Source organism: Aythya marila (assembly GCF_965140915.1).
Source record: "Aythya marila genome assembly, chromosome: 2".
NCBI lineage: Eukaryota > Metazoa > Chordata > Aves > Anseriformes > Anatidae > Aythya > Aythya marila.
In genome coordinates this window covers 52,156,470-52,173,316 of record NC_139043.1, presented here as the reverse complement: position 1 = coordinate 52,173,316, position 16,847 = coordinate 52,156,470, and the positions used below count along the sequence as shown (strand labels likewise).

The 16,847-nt window shown below is 38.4% G+C and overlaps 1 protein-coding gene across 1 annotated transcript; it reads left to right on the top strand.

Annotated features, from left to right (window-relative positions):
- Nucleotides 1–15,425: 15,425 nt before the first annotated feature.
- RNF182 (ring finger protein 182) lies at nucleotides 15,426–16,163 on the top strand (the record flags this gene model as incomplete). Its single annotated transcript, XM_082755296.1, has 1 exon — nucleotides 15,426–16,163. The coding sequence occupies one exon, from the start codon at nucleotides 15,426–15,428 to the stop codon at nucleotides 16,161–16,163; it is 738 nt and encodes a 245-aa protein (XP_082611422.1).
- Between the last annotated feature and the right edge of the window lie 684 nt (nucleotides 16,164–16,847).

Genomic DNA, 16,847 nt, shown 5'->3' with positions numbered 1-16,847 from the left:
AAGCTTTTGGTTTTCTTTTTTTTAGAAATGGTTTTGAGTCACCCAGGTATAAGAAAAATCCTGAAGCATCTTCAGAGCATGAAAGCTACAGTTTCATTTCCCCAAAAGAGATTGTGTTAACCGTCTGTTAAATAATCTCAAGACTTGAAAAAATTCCATTCAGTGGGTCTTTTTGGTCAGAAAGCTGTAAATCTCTGAAGTTCAGGGAGCTGGGACTGAAATGTCATCTCAGTCATTGCCTGGGATGGGATCAGTCATAAACAATGAGGATTATGTAGCCTCTTTAAATATTATATATATATATATATATATATATATATATATATATATAATGCCCAGACTGAACTCCTCACTTTGCAGGCTTCATCTCATCTTGTTTTTCATTGTGCTGACTCTGAGGCTGGAGCCACAAATTATCCCTACTGTTGGTCTCTGCTGTAATGCTGTAATAGACCCATGTTATTTGGAATCATGCATGTCTGTCAGCTCCACTGCAGCCCAGGTGTTGTGCTTGTTAGTTTGGATGTTTGAGTAAATACTGATTCTTTACAAGCACTAAAAGACTTGCTGTGAATCCCATCATCCACTCCTTGCCCACTCTTCACCCTTAATAGAATTTCCTTTTAAGAGAACCAAGCCATTTGTCATGTTGGCCTGACAACTCAGGGAGTAAGTGCTGTGAATGTGTCTCTTCCCTGCATCACTCCCCTTCCACTCCCAGTCTCTCCTGTGTTTTTTTTTTTTTTTTGGTTGGTTGGTTTGGTTTGGATTTTATACCTACTATTTTGCATCACTGAGCTTGGTTTGGTAGTGAGAGAATTTGGTTATACAACAAAATCTAAACAGCTTTATCCTACATTTTACTTCGGCTACTTTTCTAGCATTTCACTTTTTTTTTTTTTTTAATCTGGTATTTCCAGTATCAAAATGAATTCTAGGTTTTGTTCCTATGTCCCCTCCTGCTTTATCATGTTGGTATTTATCATGTTCATTCTCATCAGCATGGTAGGCAACAGAAGCCATATGATTTCTCCGTTTATTTTTACATTGTTCAATACCATGTTATCCTGTTACTGATTTTTGTATAACACAGAAAATTTTCCTCATCTCCTACCTCTGCCTACGGCTTAATATTGAGGGGTCTGGAGAACAAGTTTTACAAGGAGCAGCTGAGGGAGCTGGGCTTTTTCAGCCTGGAGAAGAGGAGGCTCAGGGATGACCTTATCGCACTCTCTAGGTACCTGTACAAGAGGCTGTAGCAAGGTGGGGGTTGGTCTATTCTCCCATGAGAGAATATTCTCCCTGCCTGGTGACAGGACGAGGGGGAACAGGCTGAAGTTGTGCCAGGGGAGGTTTAGGTTAGATACTAGGAAAAACTTCTTTACCAAAAGGGTTGTTAGACATTGGAATGGGCTGCCCAGGGAAGTGGTGGAGTCACCATCCCTGGAGGTCTTCAAAAGAGGTTTAGATAGAGCTTAGTGACATGGTTTAGTGGAGGACTTGTTAGTGTTAGTTCAGAGGTTAGACTTGGTGATCTTGGAGGTCTCTTCCAATCTAGATGATTCCGTGATACTTTGGTTCCTGTAACTTGTAGCGCAGAACCTGTAACCTACTCTTTACCAGCTGGCTTGACACTTTTATTGCTTCCCTTCCACATACGTAAGCCCCTTCTATCTTGTCTGGCCGTCTTCCTAAACCACGTCATTCTGAATCTTTAAAACTCCCCATAAATTCACCTTGTGTATCAACTCAAACTTGCTTTTATTACATTCGAACCTTCTTTCACTCTGTGGGCTTCTGCTCCATAGCATGCTGATTTAGAAATTTATTTCTGTAGATTTTCTTTACTTGCACTTACCTCCCTCTGTCCACTCGATACATAAAACTCTTTCAGATTTATCATACCACTGCTGTCTGTTTTCTCTTGATTCAAGACTCCCTTCTGTAAGGATCCCAGGAATCTGAGATAGCAATCTTGCAAATTGTATTTTTTGTGTTGCACACACGCAGCATCATTGACTCAATAGAAATGAGTTCCATGGCTTTGCACAGGTATAAGCAAGGGTAAGAATTACTGCAGAGTGCTTAGAAAAAATAGTGGGCATTTACTTTGAAGGGCCCTTTTTGTTCCATTTAAATTCAGTGCTTAATGACATTCTTATTAAGGTGTCATTGCAAGATGTCATCCAATCTTTAAAGCCAATTGTAAAGCATAATACTTAGTTTCCTTTTTTTAAGTGAGTCAAAAGCTTACCAGGTGAAATGGTTATGGATTGCTACTGCTGGTGAGTAGGATCTTTCAAAAGCCAATGGTCTAGTGCTACAGTGGTTCCACCTGCTATATTCACAGAATATGAGACAAATGAGACCAGTGTTTCATTTGGACATGATACCAGTTCTGTGTGAGTGCATCAAATACTGATCGAACATTATGTGAATGAAGTAAGTCCTTCAGACTCGATATCCTGCCAGTGAGGCCGCCACAATTTGTGTATTCATAAACACCATCAGTGAGATCTTGTCTGTTCCTTTCTGCACGTCCCAGTGTATTAAAACAGGTTTATCATTTTGGGTAGGGAACAGTCTCCCCCAGTTTTTATGAATTACTAAATGACATCACATTTCTTTACTGAGGATGTCTCCTGTCTGGATTTAGATACAATAAAGCACAGATGTTTGCAAGACTTCATAATATGCATATATAAAAAAATATAATTGCATGCAGATAACTCGAATATCAGAATACATGCACTGCATTTAGAACAAGAAAGCAGCTTTCTCCTCAGAAGTCAATCTTAGATGTGTATGTATAACTTTTTGTTGTTTAAACACGTAACTTAGCATTTTCAACTAATCTGGAAACTGGATAAGTTGTTTAGAGATAACCTCGTCAAAGAAAAGTTACTCCTGTAAAGTCATAACTACAACAGATCAGTTTGGTCATTTGTCCTGATCTGGCATATAAAGCTGTGGTCATTGCTGTGCGACATGTGTTTGTCTTTTTGCAGCAATCATTTGGTCTGGTGAATCCACCTAACTTAACGTTCCCTCTCTGAGTAGCTGCTTCTCCCTCAATCCACCTTTTGTCTTCTGATCCATCCACATAGCAGTGTTCTGTAACAGCCTGCAGAAATTGCATCTTGTCTGGGAAAAATCACAGCAGCTAAAGTTTCTTAAACCTACCGCAAGCCTTGTTTCTTCAAATATGCAAGGCGTTAATTAGCGTAACAGAACTTAGAAGTCTGGCATCTGAATGGAGGAACACCACCAGACATGATATGAATAGAAATGTTAGTATAAAGTTTTGAGTAAGTGCAGATGAAAGTCTCCTCATCAATCACTTACCAAGGATCTGTTGTGGCAAGGGATCTCATATGAGTAAGGGATCTCTGCAGCAGACATGACCTTGAGAGGGATCCCTGCTCAAGGGGAGATCCTGTTGTGCAGCCAGCCGCCATGCCAAAGAGCTCAAAAAGCTCTGATAAAATCATAGATGTACCCGCTGTTGCAAAATATGCCCACCACAATTAATGGGAAATGTCCTTTAGGGTGTGCTTTCTGAGGGTGCCCTCCAGAAGCAGAGGACAGATACGAGCTCAGAAGCAGAGGACAAATATAAGCTCAGATGTCCTCAGGGAATAATTATTTAACTCTGAAGAAGACAGTAGAACTGGATCTCACTCAATTTCACTGAGCTCCTTCTGTCAAGAAGCCAAGCCCAAGGATAAAGGTACTCGAACTTGCTATAAATTGTGGTCCATGTTTGCAGAGATGTGAGAAAGTCACAGGGTCACAGTGGATGCTACGCTGCCTCTTGAACTGATTATTAGTGCAATACTCATAACCTTAACAGCCATGGTCTAGTAGGCTATCAAACAGCAATATGCTATATTGGTGCTTCAAATATGGAGCTTTCCCTGGAAAAGTAATAGCGTAAATGAAAGCCAATGCTTCTCACCTGTTAAATAGATACAGTATAGATACAGCTTCAGTATTCTTTTTTTTCTAAATCATCACTTTCTTGCAAATTATATGAATTCAGTACACTGGAAATGAAGGCATATTGAAATATGTGTTATCCTGTAATGTCTAGTAAATAAGGTCACGTACTAACTCATCTTTCTAGTATCCCTTCTTGGAAAAGAGACTTATGTAGTAAACAGGAGTCTCTTGAATGGTCCAGTTGCTTGTGTAAAAGGAGAGCAGAAGAGCTTCATTATTACAATTATTTTAACAAAAGGTTGTCATTTAAAGCAATTGGTATTTTAAAATGTTCTTGGTAATGTTTCTGTTCTATAAAAATATCTTTTCTTAGTTAGTAGAAGGCAAGAAATGTTTTTAATTTTCTGCTTTATTCCATAAGCCTCAGCCAAGCTGCTCAGTTGCGCTACAGTACTAGAAAAACTGATAACCTTGGGAATACTGACTAAAAAGCTGCTTTGTTGCTGGGGTTTTCATTATGTTCAAGGAAATCCAGAATTTGTGGTCTATTTTCTAGTTTGAACTTGCACTAAAATTCCCATTCATCATGTCCAGTTAAGAAAATACCAAGGTCTGGCCTCAGTCATTAATTTACACTAAACCAGGTTAATAGCTGAGTGTAGTAAATCTCAATGGACATTTTATTTTTGTTTTTTAAAACCTTTAGAATTCCCTTTTATTATTTATGTCCTTTCTAATTATTTTAATAGACAAGCCACGTTTCTGAGTATGACTTGATTACTTCCTTAATTCCTGAAGCAATGTTTGCCATTTCTGTATTTTGTGCTTTAAATGTACTCAGTGAGTACCATTCAAACATTTTGATTTAGTTCAACATTTCAACTGTTATTATATAGTTACAAATAAGATCAAAATGCCATGTGCTCTGCTCAAAGCAACGACAATTTCATACCCTCCACAATTTTCCAATGAAAATTGACCAGTCTAATTCTTTTGGATGATGGTAAATTAGGAAAGCCTCGGTTGTCTTTGTCCTACAATAGAATTAGGCAACTCTTGCTGAAACACTTTTTCCAACTGCTTAGCAGATTCAAATTGATCAGATTTAGATTTGATTGGATTAGCTGCCTTTGTGGCAGTATATTCCTATCAGAAACATGTGAGAGGGATGCACAGTCTAAGCTGCTGTTGGTTGTTTAAGAAGATTCCTGTATTCCTCAGTGGCATAAAATAACAGCTGTGCCTATCATTTGATACAAATCAATTCAACTCTTTCATCTGTGTTTTTCAAATATGTTGGTTCTTTATTTTTTCATGTACCAGCGTCTAGAATTACAGGTGTGCATGCAGTAACGTTTCTGAGTATTTTTCTGGTTTATTTACATGCAGTAACCATGCAACTGTGAATCACTGCTAGGCAGAAGTGGAGTTCCTGTAATACTTCTTCATTTTCAGCTGAAGCACTCAGATTAAAAAAAAAAAAAAAAAAAAGGAAAAAAGGAAAATGATAAAAAGATCATTTTCTTATGACCATACGGGTCATAGATTGTAATTTGCTTACTGTTAGTATAAAAATATAACAAGAAATTTTTCTTTTTTATTGTTTCAGGGAACTTTCATTACCAAAGAAAAATGCTTTTTAAAATTAGCTGAAAATAAGGCTGGTTGGTAAAGGGTAATAATATCAAGTGCTTGGAAAAAATAGGCAGTTAAAAGGAGTTTAGCACGTTTGTAATATCGTTTTCCTTGTACATAAATCAGGCCAAATGGCCCTTTTACTGCAGATATTCAGTAAGAGGGATACACGTTATAGTCAAAGCTAATGTTCCCAATTGATACTTGTGTGTTGTGATCATTCAATTTCCATGAACACAGATGAAGACATAGAATTTAGCTTGTTGACAAGTGGTAAAGCTCTACTAATACTGTATTTTTTCATGTCTGGATTTTTGTGTGTTCGCTCTTTTAAAAAATATAAAAGATTCTTAAACATTTTTTCTTAGTTATATCATTGCAATTCTAATCTTGCATAATGCTGTTGAGTGAAAATGGAATTTCTGCCATTGTTTGACATGCCAACTACTGCTACATTGCCAGAATAATTTTCATCCCAGCCATAACTATTTTTAGATAGGTAAGTGAAGTAAATTAAATACTAAAATCACAATTCACTATATCCAGGTTGAATTACTGTTTCCTGAGACCCATCCCTTTTCTTTTCAACCTATTGGAATAATCTGCAATGCAGATTAACTAGGCCCAGAATAGTTGTTTATAGGTGTAAATCTCTGTTGAATACAGATTATTTTCACCTATGTTTTTCAAACTAATTGAAGTAACTAATTGAAGCAGGAAACCTTGTTACCAATTATATGTAACTGACGCGTAACCTTCGGTGTCAGTACTGTCCTGTATAATTCCCCCACCATTTTTATTTTCTGTTTGTAATAACATAGAATAATAAAATCTTTTATATAATCATATCCTCAAAAATGTCTGAAACAGAATGAACCAACTTAAACATCCTTAAGTGTTGGGCAGATTGCTCTTAATGGCAACAGAAGAAGAAAAAAGTACAGATTTGTTCTATTCTGGGATTATTTTTAGTTCCATTAGGACAAAGCTAATATAACATTTCCTATTTAAATCTTATTTTGAAGGTTAATTGGAACTTAATATAATGCATTAAAATGGTTCCCCTGTGTGAAGAGGAATTTCTCATGGAATGATGTAATCAAGATTAATTTTCCGTGATTTTGTCTCACCTGGTTGCTTCCAAATTATGTAACAGAAAATATGCCCAAAGAGAAGAAAACCAGTTCAGTCATGTTTGGGGGATCTTTCATGTTTTTGTGTGTCACTCAACATCTTCTAGTGCAATGGTAATTTTATTTTTTTTTAAGTTATTTGTTTGTACTTCTGGACTTCTTTCAATTGCTTACATTCAAACATAAAATAGCATGCAAAACAAGGAGGTAAACTTCCAGATATTCCAAAATCTAATATAAAATCGCAATGTCTTTTAATAACATGTAATTCAAAGATAAGTGATAGATATATGTGTCATGTATTTAAATATGCCTATAATAAGAAATCTGGGCCAGCTTTTTACTTCTTTATCATTTTGTGTCTTTTCAAGTCATATTCTACAATCAGTGTCCTACAGTCTCTTGAATTCTCAAAAGAGCTTTTAAAGGACACAAAAACTGAAGCAAAATAAATGGAACTACATCTTATTTGAGAAAACTGCCCCAAAACACCCCTGCTATCAAAGAAGAGAATGTCTAACCTTTCTCTAAATTAATGGTTTTAAGGTAATGAGTTGTGACATGAAATATTTTCTTATTGGAACAAATTACTTCTTGGTTTCAGAGTCATAAAGGAAAAGCCACTGGCAGTGAGAAAAAAGTACAAGAGAAAATGCCAGACCAGCCCAAGTAAGCAGGTTGTGAATCGATTAAGACATGTTATAAAAAGTAATTTTGTTCAACAGGCATATTTCTAGAATTAAACTTGTTACAATTTTAGATACAAATTTCAAGCCTTTTCTTTCTACTTATTCATTTAGTATAATTAACAGTCTGTTTAAATGGACAACTATTAAAAGAACAGATCCTTTGTCCTTTAGTGGTTTTATTCTTAAAGAGGCCACAAAGCAACCCACAGCCGTATGTCACATTAAGTAGTCATTCAGTGTATTGCTATATAAATTGCTCATGAATTATATATGAGAAAAAAAAAAAATCCCAAGAATTATTGGAAGAGGTTTTGCTTGTGTCTACAAGCCTAACTAATAAAGCATTTCTTTTCTACATCATAGTCAATTTTAAGATTCATATCAGTACTGTAGTAGCCTCCAACTAGAATGAAAGTCATTCAGGAATAGTGTGGTTTCAATAAGGCGTTCACTGTTTATTCATACCATTTTCCACTACTACCTGACACATAATGCAAGTTATTGGAATAACAAAAAAGTATTGCAAATGATATTGCTGAGAGGAAATGGAATCTGGTGATATTGAATGCGTACATGCAAAGGCTGTAGAAGGTACTCTAAGAGCCAGTATCATAATATAGAACAGAGTGAACCCTGTGTCAGCTGAAAATATCTCTCTGCTTACTTTCCAGATTGGTGGGGGTGCAGGAAGAAAAAACTCAAACACATTAACTGTTTATTTTTATTATTACTATTTTAGATAATGCACTTATGTTCCATGACTTCTTATGCTAACTGATCAGAGCCCCATTAACTCTGCTTTGAAAGTGAAAAGCTCTGATCTCCCAGATTTGGTATTTTTTTTTCATATTATAGTATGGTAGAGGATTAAGAGAGATCAGGCAAAGACTCCAAATGTTTTAACAAAAACTTCTTATAAAAATAATTGTATTTGATATTAGTTACTTGTGAAGCAGTCAATAATATAGAAATATTTGTTGCGTGTATAGCAGAATCTCTCTTCTGTGTATTTTGGGGGTTTCTCTGAGAAATTACCTCATTTCCTATCCCATTAAAAACTACTTTCATGAAAAGGCATTTTTCATAGCAGTTTATACAGCTGACCATAAACTAAATGTGGCTCAGTATGCCACATTCTGTAGCTTTTGTGCAAAGTCACACATTGATGAGCGCTGACAAGGAAATGCCCATTGTTAAAACCCATCCAATGTTAGTAGAAATGTGGCATGAAGCAGGTTGGACATGCAATAGCTGCTGGCACTTTTAATATCCTCTATTCAAGTGTGAGATTAGTAAAGCAGTTTGGGTTTTTTGTTTTGGTTTGTTTGGGATTTTTTTGCATTGTGCTTAGCACAAGCTGGAAGAATCTATGCAATGGTCATTTCCTGCTGAGTCAGAATGCTGCAAAGCTGTTTGAATGTGAATGCAGTGGTCCACTGGAGATGGTTGTTTCCTGGTCTGTGCTGGAGAAGAGGTTGCAGTTTGTTTGGGGAAGCCAGAAGTGACCAAAGAGCTTCTTTGAGTTTTCTGAAGGAAAGTATTTTGATATGTTTCTGAAATGCTTCTTTCAAAACACAGTTTCTCTCTTTAGCTGCTTGGCTTTTTTTTTTTTTTTTCCGAGTGAATTTCTAACATTTGTGAATATGTGGTTGCTGGAAGAGATAGCACTTCAGAGTGTTTAGCAGATAATATTGAAAGAGGCTAGAAAATAACAGATCTGTAAAGATAACTCTGGATTACTTAACAGAAGTAATTTTAGTAAATGGGATTTACCCAATATATTTGTCTAAACATAAATCTTAGCATATGGGTATTTCCATCCAAACCAGAGAAGTTGGACTACTTCCTCTCTTTCACCAGAATCAGACTGAAAGATCTCCCAGCTGTATTCCTGCTTTACTACTAATTTTGTTGCCCTCCCTTCCACCAGTTTTTCCCCGTGTGGAGGAGAATTTTCCTTGCAAATGAACCTTTGCAAGAACTTCTTTTTCTTGGAAAGTAAGTCTCTATGTATTTATTTCTCCTTCTGTACTTTTTTCATTCTCCTGTTCCCTAAATAGAAATAGCTTGCATATAGAAGAAACACTTTGAAAACCTTTCAGAATATCACTTTGGGTAGCTCTATGGATGATGATATCATATGCAATTTAATTATTGACCTCGTGTTAATTTGGCAATATTTCACATATAACCTATGGTTACATTAACAGAAATGAAGTGTTAGAGATAAAGGATAAAAGGTTGGCTTGATAAACTGGGCAAGGATGATCTTTCATTAGAGAAGGGAAGCACAAATTTCCCATTTTCTTTGCCAGGCCAGCATGACTGAGCTCTGAGATTGAGAGTTTCATCTACAACTAATTGTTTCTGGCCCCTCATCAGCACATTTTGCCTACAGAATGTTTGACAGGCAAGTGCAAAGAGCAGCCGTAACACACTGAACAGCCCATTCACCTCACTCCACACCTGGAATGAAAGCCTGCAGCCTGCTTTCAAGCCATGATTAGTAGCAATCTGATGGATGGACAACAGCTCGTTCAGGCTGGTGTAGTCCATCACGCTCTATCTGGCCATGTCTGGGGTGGCACACAAGAACATGCTGTTTTTATTCAGTCTGGTTCTGTGGATGGCCTTCCCTTGCTCTCAGGGGGTGATACTCCCCCTGCTTCTGGGGCAGCCCTCCAGCAGTCTGCTGGATCTCTGCAGAGGCTGCTGTCATTCTGCCATCTGGTCAGGATGCCTCTCTGTCTTCAGCTTTTCTCCCTTTTTAGTAAAAAGGTCAAGTAGATCAGACTTTAAGGTACAGGCCAGGTGGCATGGGGAAGAGAGGGAGTTGGAGTAGCACCAGGACTAAAGTGAACAGGAATGATGGATTCATTGCTGCAGTCCTTACCAAGACAGAACTCTTACAAAAGGCAAGTGCTTGTCATAGAATAATAGATCTGCTTGTTCTTGGGTAAAGTGCAATGGATGCTGTTATCATTGAACACATCTAGCTTTTTTATAGTTTGCTCTGAAAGCTGCTGTTCATAATAGCCACTGGAATGAAAAGTTCTGCAGTTGGACTGTGTTGATCCCATCAGAAATGTTCTGTGGAAGACAGAATAGCAAAAGGTATCTAAGCTTTCTTGTAGAAAGGAATTCATACGTAAAATAAAAGAGTGATCATCTACAAGACATGTTTAGCTACACAAGCAGCTGTTGGTCTGATACCGCAGTCAAAAAAAGGGCAAAGCTGCTCATACAGACCACATAAAGTGAATTAAGGATACCAGAACACTGAATCATGGAATAATCATAATAATAAAAAAGTGTCTTAAAGAAGAGGAAGACAAAACACAAACACACTCCCTTTTTCTTCATACTACTGCAGCTTCTCTTGCTTTCAATACACACAGCAAGCAGATGTATGTGAATTGCTACCTTTTTGGTAGGGAACTGGAATTCAGAGGTGCACCAGTTGATCCGTTCCTTTTTTCCTTATTCTTATTTCCTTATTCCTTATTCTGCCAGTTTCTAGTAAATATTCACCTGGGATACGTCAAAAAGACAAGGCAGAAAATCTTAGACAATAAGTTGCTTGAAGGAGTAATAGTTGGCCATATTTCTCAAGAAATTTCTAATTTTCTCAAGAAATGGGGTCAATTTGATGTCAAATTTCATTAAAAGTTTTCAGTTTTCTAATATTTTTCCATGTCTTTGGTTAGAGAGCTTTTTAGGGTACGTGGCATATTAAGCTCAAAAAGGTATCAGTCTTCAACATAGAAAAAATGAGTGGGAAAGTAGGTATTGAGGAAAAAAATAGAAAATTCCCTAAGAAATCAGGTAAGAGAATAAGATGGAAGCAGGACCTAAACACAACAGATCTGAGAAGGTAAAAATAAAAGAAGTCTGAATATTAATAGGAATCAGTGGATACATTTTTGTTTTCAAAGGAAAGGATGTATAAATGCAAAGTAGCAGTCAGTGCAAATCACGCTAGAACACATAAGGAAAAATGCAACATCTGAATCAAAGAAAATGGCAAACGATCACTGATGTTTTAATGTGTTAATATGTTCTGAAGAGGCTGTGAAGAGAGAAGTGTACTGAAAGTATCTCTATTGTACAGTACATACAGTAAAAAGTTTGAAAATAATTCGTATAATAGCTTATGAATGAAACTACAATGGGAGAATCATTGTTGTCTGGAAATGAAGCAAATGATCCCAATTTACTAGTTGGGACTTGGAACAGAGTCCTTACTCTTTCTATTAATGCTAAATTTGGCAACATGATGCCAGTCTACAGGGAGGTCAGGAAGGAGGATCCAGAGAATTACAGGCCTGTCAGCTTGACCTCAGTGGCAGGGAAGCTCATGGAGCAGATAATCCTGAGTGCCATCACAAGGCTATCACATACAGGACAACCAGGTTATCAGACGGCCAGTCAGCGTGGGTTTATGAAAGGCAGGTTCTGCTTGACTAGCCTGATTTCCTTCTGTGATAAGATAAGCCGCTTAGTGGACAAGAGAGAGGCTATGGATGTTGTTTACTTGGACTTGAGCAAAACATTTGATGCTGTTTCCCACGGCCGTCTCCTGGAGAAACGGGCTGCTTGTGGCTTGGACTGATGTGCTGTTTTTTGGGTGAAAACCAGGCTGGATAATGGGACCCAAAGGGTCACGGTGAGTGGAGTTGAATCCAGTGGGAGGCTGGTCACAGGTGGTGTCCCCCAGGGCTCAGTACTGGGGCCAGTTTTGTTTAACATTTTTATTAATAATCTTGGTGAAGGGATCGAAGGCACCCTCAGTAAGTCTGCAGAGGACAGCAAGTTGGGTAGGAAGACCCTGCAGAGGGATCTGGATAGGCTGGACTGATGGGCCACATCCAGTTGTGTGGCATTCAACAAGGCTCAATGCCAGGTTCTGCATTTGGGTCGTAACAACCCCATGTAGCAATATAGACATGAGGAAGAGTGGCTGAAAAGGTTACCTGGAAGAAAAGGATCAGGGGTTACTGGTTGACAGCCAGCTGATAGTGTGGCCATCAGGACTAGGGAAGAAATTGTCCCTCTGTGCTTGGCCGCACCTCAAATACTGTGTTTGGTTTTGGGCCTCTCACTGCTAGAAAGATACAGAGTTACTGGAATGTGTTCAGAAAGGAGCAAGAAGATGGTGAAGGGACTAGAAAGCAAAATATAGGAGGAGTGGCTGAGGGAACTGGGACAGTTTATTCTGGAGAAGAGGAGGCTGAGGGGAGACCGTATTGCTCTCTACAGCTGCCTGAAAGGAGGTTGCAGCAAGGAGAGTGTTGTTCTCTCTCCTCAGGTGCCAAGCAATAAGGGGCAAGGCAAGGGCCTCAAGTTGTGTCAAGTGAGGCTTACTTTGGATATAAGGAAGAATTTCTTCAATGAAAGGGTGTTTAGGCCCTGGAATAGGCTGTTCAGGGAGGTGGTGGAGTCGCCATCCCTGGAGGTATTTAAGAAATGTGTGAACATGGCATTTAGGGATACGGTGTATCAGTGGGACACAAGGGATCAGGTCGATGGTTGGACTCGATCTTAAGGGATTTGTCCAACCAAAATGATTCTGTGTTACTGATCTGAGTTCACCTCAGGCACAGAAAATTAATGATATTCACGATGTGAAAGTTCAAAACTATAACTTTGTTTGTTGGCTTTTTTCTTAACTTTTCAGCAGTACCTGCCTTCATGTGGGTTGGCATTTCACTTTCTTAGGTCTGTTGTGTGTTTTTTTTTCTTTTTTCTTTTTTCATCCTTTGGTATGTTAGTATCTGATGACATTTATATATGCCAAAAAGTTATCTAAAAGATGATATTTGGAATGAAATAAAAAGGGTAGTGGAATGAAGAAGGAATCCTGAAGTGTAACGAAGGATAAAGGATAGGTTATAAGAACAGTAGGAGACGTACTTTTTGTCTTGTGGAAAATATTTACACTCTGAAAGTTATGGATCAACCTTCTAGTGTTTGCATTGCCTAATTTGTGGAGCACACTCCAAATATAGTCACAGTATGAATAACAAAAACAGTGGTGAGGTAGAGATGGAAACTAAAAGCGCTAAAATAAGATGGAAGAGGCAGAAAAAAGAAATGAATGGGGTGGGGGCGATGTCTGTTATAAATTCTTACAGAAATATGTTTTTTCTTCACTGTGTTTTTTTTTTGTTTTGTTTTGTTTTGTTTTGTTTTTTCTCATTATTGCAATGTCTGTAGTGTTAACATCTTTGTTTTAAAATCCAGGAGGTGTGTTTTAAAAATTCAGTCACTAATAGACCTAATATTGTGCAGAGCATTAAGAGACAGAATGGCAAATACTCCAAGCACAGTAAAAGCAAAAAGCCCATGAAAGAAATTTTACTATACATTGTGATTGACAGGTAAAATGCATTGATGAAAGGAGCATACCTCTTGAAAGAGGGAACTTTTTGCCTTGTAGGAGTGAGTAAAAATTTACTAAGGAAGATATAAGTTATACTGAAAGGAACCAAATATTTACTAAAACCAAGAGTCAAGAAACGAGTTTATTGAAAGAGAGCCACTTCTTTCATATTGCATGTGCCTGCAGTTTACTGGTAATACAAGAGGCAGTTGGGCCCAAGTGCTGACCCATTGCCAGGGCAAGTTTCTTGCTACCAAGAGTAGCCTGGCAGTGAAGGAGAGAGCTTGAAAGCCTGCAAAACTGTAGTGCCACACCCATCTTTGTGAGGAAGCATCTGCTTGAATCTGGGAGAAGTTTATATCCTCTGGCAGATATCACCATTTTGTGACTGCTGGTAATTATAACTCCCCATAGCCCTGGCTAATGTTTTGTTTTTAATACACGGATTATTTCCTGAAGTCACAAAAATGTGTGGTTACATAATACAACAAAACATTTGTTACGGGAGGCTGATGTGTCTGGTGGCAAAAACACTGCACAGGACGGGAGTGCAGCGGAGCAAGCATGCTACAGGCCACTCCTTAGCGGAGGTGTGAAACAGCTGTCACAGCCATAAAACTCTTGGAAGCCAGTACATCTGGAAAATGCCCTTGAGAGACACGTTAGCCTTCACCCTAGCGTTTTCATGGTCTCTGATCAGCTCTGTGTTTAGCAGTTATGTGAATAGACAGAAAAAGGAGTTGTTCCTCAAGCAGCAAAATTAATAAAGCCTGATCATTTACAAATTTGACATACTTCCCCATATACTTCTTTACAAATAGCTACAGTCCTTTTCTGTGTCCCCTTCTCCCCCTAAAACTCTTCATTGCTCCAGAGTATCACCAGTTTCCTCCTGTGTTGCACTCTCTGCTTGAACATCAGGCAGCACGTGGCCTGCTCAGAGCAGAAGCTGGCTGTGTGCTGACTGACCATTGCCCTCCGGGAAGAGTGATTGTTATAAACCTCTCCTCCCTCCTCTACACTACTGCTGGTGTTCACTACTTTTTTAGAAACTTAATTATCTTCACTACTGCTGCACCTCCGCCAATTTGTTTGAAATTGGACAGCAGGTTCAAAAGTTATCGAGAAAGACAAAAAGCACCAGAGGCTAGGTCTCATTTCCTTAGGAAACCAGGGTTTAAACAAGCAGTCACAAGTCTGTAATTAGATTGCATCTTCTGCTGAGAATTTCATGGGCTGAGGGAATCAAAGTTATTCACAGAGAAGTTTTATCAGCATGACTGCCACATAGGTCTCATATGCCATAGAAAAAAATATGCTGTGGAGCTATTTTTAGCAAAGGAAGCTAAGCTTGTAAAAAGTATAACTTCCTTGTTTCACCTGCTTTTTCCTTTTTTTATTCCCACAGAAATTCCATGTTGTCTTTTTCAGATGGATGCCTGGCTAAGAGAGGACACACAGTACAGAATCTCTAGCAGAAGCTGAAAATGGATGACTTCTACTGATGCTTTTTGATAGCTTCATCTCCTCTTTTCCTGTTTGAGATGGGTGATACATTCATCAGGAAAAGGTTCTAAATAAGACTGAGTGAAATCTTTTATCCCTTGACTCCTCTTTCCACAAATCTACAAATCACCAGAAGAAATGACCAGTCAACTACCAGAGGAGTCTGTGGAGACCCAGAGCTCAGATGAGCTTGAGTGCAAGATCTGCTACAACCGCTACAACCTGAGACAGAGAAAACCAAAAGTGCTGGAGTGTTGTCACAGAGTGTGTGCCAAATGCCTTTGCAAGATCATAGACTTTGGTGATTCTCCTCAAGGAGTCATAGTGTGCCCGTTTTGCAGGTTCGAAACGTGCCTGCCAGACGATGAGGTTAGTAGTCTTCCTGATGACAATAACATCCTTCTGAATTTAGCTTGCGGGGGAAAGGGAAAGAAGTGCCTACCAGACAACCCAACAGAACTGTTGCTGACTCCCAAAAGGTTGGCATCTCTGGTCAGCCCTTCTCACACTTCTTCTAATTGCCTGGTTATAACAATCATGGAAGTACAAAGAGAAAGTCCCCAGACTCTGAGCTCGACGCCCGTGGTGGAATTTTACAGGCCTACAAGTTTTGACTCTGTTGCAACCGTGTCCCACAACTGGACAGTGTGGAACTGCACATCTTTGCTCTTCCAGACCTCAATTCGGGTGCTAGTTTGGTTGCTAGGTTTGCTGTACTTTAGTTCCTTGCCTTTAGGGATTTACTTACTGGTATCTAAGAAAGTCACCCTTGGGGTTGTCTTTGTAAGCCTTGTTCCTTCGAGCCTTGTTATTCTCATGGTTTATGGATTTTGCCAGTGTGTTTGCCATGAATTTCTAGACTGCATGTCTTCTTGATAACACATACAGTGAAATAAGATGCATTGCCATGTGTAGCATAGTTGATTTAGCCTGTCTCTGTATTCTTACTTATTGTTGTCCATACCACTAAATGGAAGCAGTGACCCATGTTACGCAGTTCTTTTTTATTTGATTATTTATTGGTTTTTGTTTTATGTTTTAGCTAAGTAATGGGCATAAAATTTACATGCTGATTTTAATGGGCTGGGTTGTAGAAAGACATAAAGGAAATTTGGTGCCTGCTCCTGCTGCCACTATTCAGATGAGTAACTCTTTGCTTTGTATTGGCTTGATCATGTAAGTTAAAGCTGCAGGATCTGCCATAGAAGAAATTAGTACAACAGGCACCTTCCAGTTCAGAGTACAGCATCTCTTAATGCAAAGCATCTCATGCTCTGGAATATCTGTCATTTCTGGTAGCAAATGAAATCACTTTGTTAGTTAACACTAGATGAAAAATAGCTTACCATTTCTTTTTCCAGTTCTTGTTACAGCAAAAATATTTGAGGGATGCCCAGTGGTCAAAGATTTTTTGTGTTCTGAGACATGAGGAACCTTTTTTTTTTTTTTTCCCCATGCTAAAAATGTGTCTCCAAAACACTTTCCCCAAACAGAAGCCCACTTTACTTGTCCTGTAGTTGCAGCTTCATCTGAGAAGCTGCTGCTAATGAGTACTTTCAG